The sequence below is a fragment of the Octodon degus genome, unplaced genomic scaffold, assembly GCF_000260255.1.
Source record: "Octodon degus isolate 3935 unplaced genomic scaffold, OctDeg1.0 scaffold00256, whole genome shotgun sequence".
Classification (NCBI taxonomy): Eukaryota; Metazoa; Chordata; class Mammalia; order Rodentia; family Octodontidae; genus Octodon; species Octodon degus.
Genome location: NW_004524832.1, coordinates 2,100,817 through 2,104,253, shown reverse-complemented (window position 1 = coordinate 2,104,253; position 3,437 = coordinate 2,100,817). Strand labels below are relative to the sequence as shown.

Below are 3,437 nucleotides of genomic sequence, written 5' to 3'. Positions count from 1 at the left end.
GTGTAGCACTGTCTTCTGCCCTTTGTTGTAGATCTTTGCTGTAGTTATAACCTTCACATGTACTGAAGTTCAGGTGGAGCTCTACAGAGTTTGGGGTTATCCAGCTGCGTCTGGCTTAGGTCTGGCTCCTATGCTCAGCTCCTTCCCGCTGCGGACCTGGGCTAGGATTGGGTCTGGGGGTTCCCAGAACTCAGCAGAAATTCCTCCTTAGCGGGAGGGGTGGGGCAGGTAAGGTGGAGTGGTGGGGGACAGCCCGAGGGGGCAGGAGAGGGTCCGGCCCACGCTGCACCTCGGCTGGGACTGGTCCCGCTGGCACAGGGTAGCAGGAAGCTCTCCACACACTCACTGGACCTGGGCTAGGACTGGGTCTGGGGGGTTCCAGGAAGTAGGCAGAAATTCCTACTCGTGTCTCATGAGTTTTGAGTATCTTCTCAGACTAAATTCTATAAATGTAAATCAGTAGCCCTTTAGCAATAATGTTTAATATTTGTAAACCTTTTTACATAAATTATCAAAAAAGTTCAATCGCTTGTGTTCTTAATACTTTAAAACTGAATTCCTTAAACCCTCATTCATAACATAATTTAGAAATCTGCTTACATAGTTCTATAAGTCATTAATTTTACTGTAGGTTTTTAATAATATTACTATTATTAATAATGTCTGGAAAAATCATAGTGTTCTTCACAGTCATATTGCTTTTTTTATTTTTTTTTCCAGATGGGAGATATACGCAGTATTCCAAGATCTCACAGATTGTTAAAGAAACATTTAACCAACTAATTTCCAGTCAGTCACAATATCTGAGGTGTAGCAATTCATTGGCTGCTTTTATTGTTGAAAGAGGTCAGTCCATTTATTTGGGATGTGTTTATACAAGAACTAGCATCTTAATGATCTAAACTGTAACAGTAATATTTTCATTAATTATCTTTGCCTCAGTTGACAATGGTATACTGATCTGAAGTGATTCTTTTTGTTGCAGAATATAAAAACAAAATACTTTTAGTTAATGAAAATTCATAGCAGAAAAATAATAGGGTGTAAGTGTTCTGAAACAGATGAGACTTAAGGTGTAAGTTTAAATATTGATAAAGCTTTGCTTTGCTGTATAGAGAAAAGGCAAACCTTTTTGGAGAGAGGAAGACATAAGAAAAGAGTAGTATAAAGCTAAGTTGGGGCATGGAAGAGATGAATTTATTACTTGTACATAGTATATTTTCAGGGGCAATGAAAAGAGAGTTAAACTGATGACATGGTAGCAGATTACATTGTGCCTTAACAACCAGTCAATAGTTCAATTTAATAAGATTGCTAATAATCTGAGGGCCAGCCAGATAGCACATTGGACTAAAGCACCTGCTTAGACAGAGCACAGTGGCCAGGGTTCTATTCCCACCATGCCATGCCAGCCCCGCCCCTGGGGCACGCTGAGATGGCAGTTGAGACTGGGCATGGTGGCACGTGCCTGTAATCCCAGCACTTGGGAGTCTGAAAACAGGAGAATCACTATGAGTTCTATCTATGTAGTGATACCCTGTAGACACTGTAGATCCTGTACTAAAATGCATTTTAAAAAAAGATTGGTGATCTGAAAGATTTCAAGCAGGAAGGCTGTAGAACATGAGCATCAGACAGCTCTGCAATTTAAATTACTTAAGCTATTTATACATTCAATGTGCTTCAACTTTATTCTCCATTTGCAAAACTACAATAATAGAAACAACCCCTGTCATGGGATTTATAGAGTTAAATGCTAAACCAAATAATTAGCACATTACTTGAAGTTTAGTGAAAGTTTAATAATTTATGTTTGTCTTAAGGTAAATTAATTTTTAAGTAATAGTTGATAGCAAATAATTTTTTTAGATTATAGGAGTTGAAACTGAATTAGAAAATCAGCATTTAGGTGGTTTTGGTGACCTGCTTCTAGATTTTAAATGAATATAAATAAAAAGAAAAAAATTATATTCTAGAATTTTTGATATAATATGAATGTGAAAATGAATGATAGATTATGAGATAAGTAAAAGTAATAACATCATTTAAAGTTTATATTGAGTAGCATTTGTGTACACATAGAGATTCTGAAAGTTGGTTTGAAGTTAGGTTGAGAAGAACATGACTAAGAATAATGTATGTGATTCTAGAAGTTGTGATACAAACATTCCTAGAGTAATACACAATCAATACATATTTAAAATATATTGTTACTGCTTGTTACCTTACCTCATCATTTTTAATTGGGTCTGTAAGAAATCATAAAATCTAAATGCCCTTTCTCTCTCTCCCCCTGCCTCCTGTCCTCCTACCCTCCTACTTTCATTCTCTCCAGCAAAGCTGTTTTCCTGTACTTGCATTCTTCTCTACTGTAACAGTAGGTTATAGATTAATTCTTTCCCTTAGGTTCATTCCATTCCCTTTCCCATCCTGAGGCTCTTCTTTTGGTTATCTTCTCTTTTCCCTGAATTATTAAATTTAAATATACCAATGAAGCATTGCAGATTTAATAAGCTGAGAAAGCTGAGTTCTAGCTATAATAAGTCCCCTTAAAACTGAGATCTTACATCACTGTTTAATTCTAGAACTTTCACTGACATTGTATCATTCTTCTTAAGGGAAGGTTTAAACACTTCGTTTTTGAGTCACATTCAGCATTCTCAGGACCACATTCCTATCAGAGGTATGAAAACTGAATCTGTGTTCAGGTGTCCCTGAATAATATGTATGTGCCATCTTTCCAGTCACCTGGAAAGCCTGGATATGCAAATGTCTGTCTTAAAAATAAAAGCAAACTTCCTTTAAACTCTTGCAGTACCCTCTAGTGTAAATCTGTAGTTGTTGTTTACTTGATTTACTGGCCAAACTTGATCAAGAAATTGTTTAGAGTCACTGTGTCCCCTCTTTACTCCAATTTGTTTTTATCTTCTACTTCTTGGAGAACTGCTCTTGTCAGTGCTACCCACTTCTGACATGCTATGAAATCCAGCGAATGGATTTCATTCTCTATTTACTCAACTTTCCAGAAAAATATAAGTTTTACTATATGTTTTTTCATCACCCCAATAGTCTTCTAGTTTACCTACCCTCCACCCTACCTCGTCACAATATTGGTTATAATATATACAAAAATTATGTAGTAAAACTTTTATTTTTCTAGGACTACAGAACATTTAGAATTTTAGGACTATAGTATGTTATTAACTATAGTCGCTATGTTGTACATCAAGGTCTCCAGAACTTAGTGTAACTGTCAGCTTATCCCTTTAACCATCTCTGTCCATTTTTCCCACTTTCTAATCACTAGCAACCCCTCTTTTTTTTCAAAATTTTATTGATAAAGCAGTGAGACAGTTTCAAATCAAATCGGAAGTACAATTTCAACAAATAACACACTGCATATATTCTTCTTAGTGGTTAATTGCTGTACAAGATGC

General features: G+C 36.2%; 1 protein-coding gene across 1 annotated transcript in view; it reads left to right on the top strand.

Moving 5' to 3' along the window:
• Positions 1 to 3,437, top strand: part of Adad1 (adenosine deaminase domain containing 1) — a 59,537-nt gene that overhangs the window by 16,137 nt on the left and 39,963 nt on the right. The window contains exon 5 of the mRNA XM_004646166.2: positions 721 to 846. Within this exon, the coding sequence (XP_004646223.2) occupies positions 721 to 846 (126 nt within the window). The remainder of the gene's footprint in view (positions 1 to 720; positions 847 to 3,437) is intronic.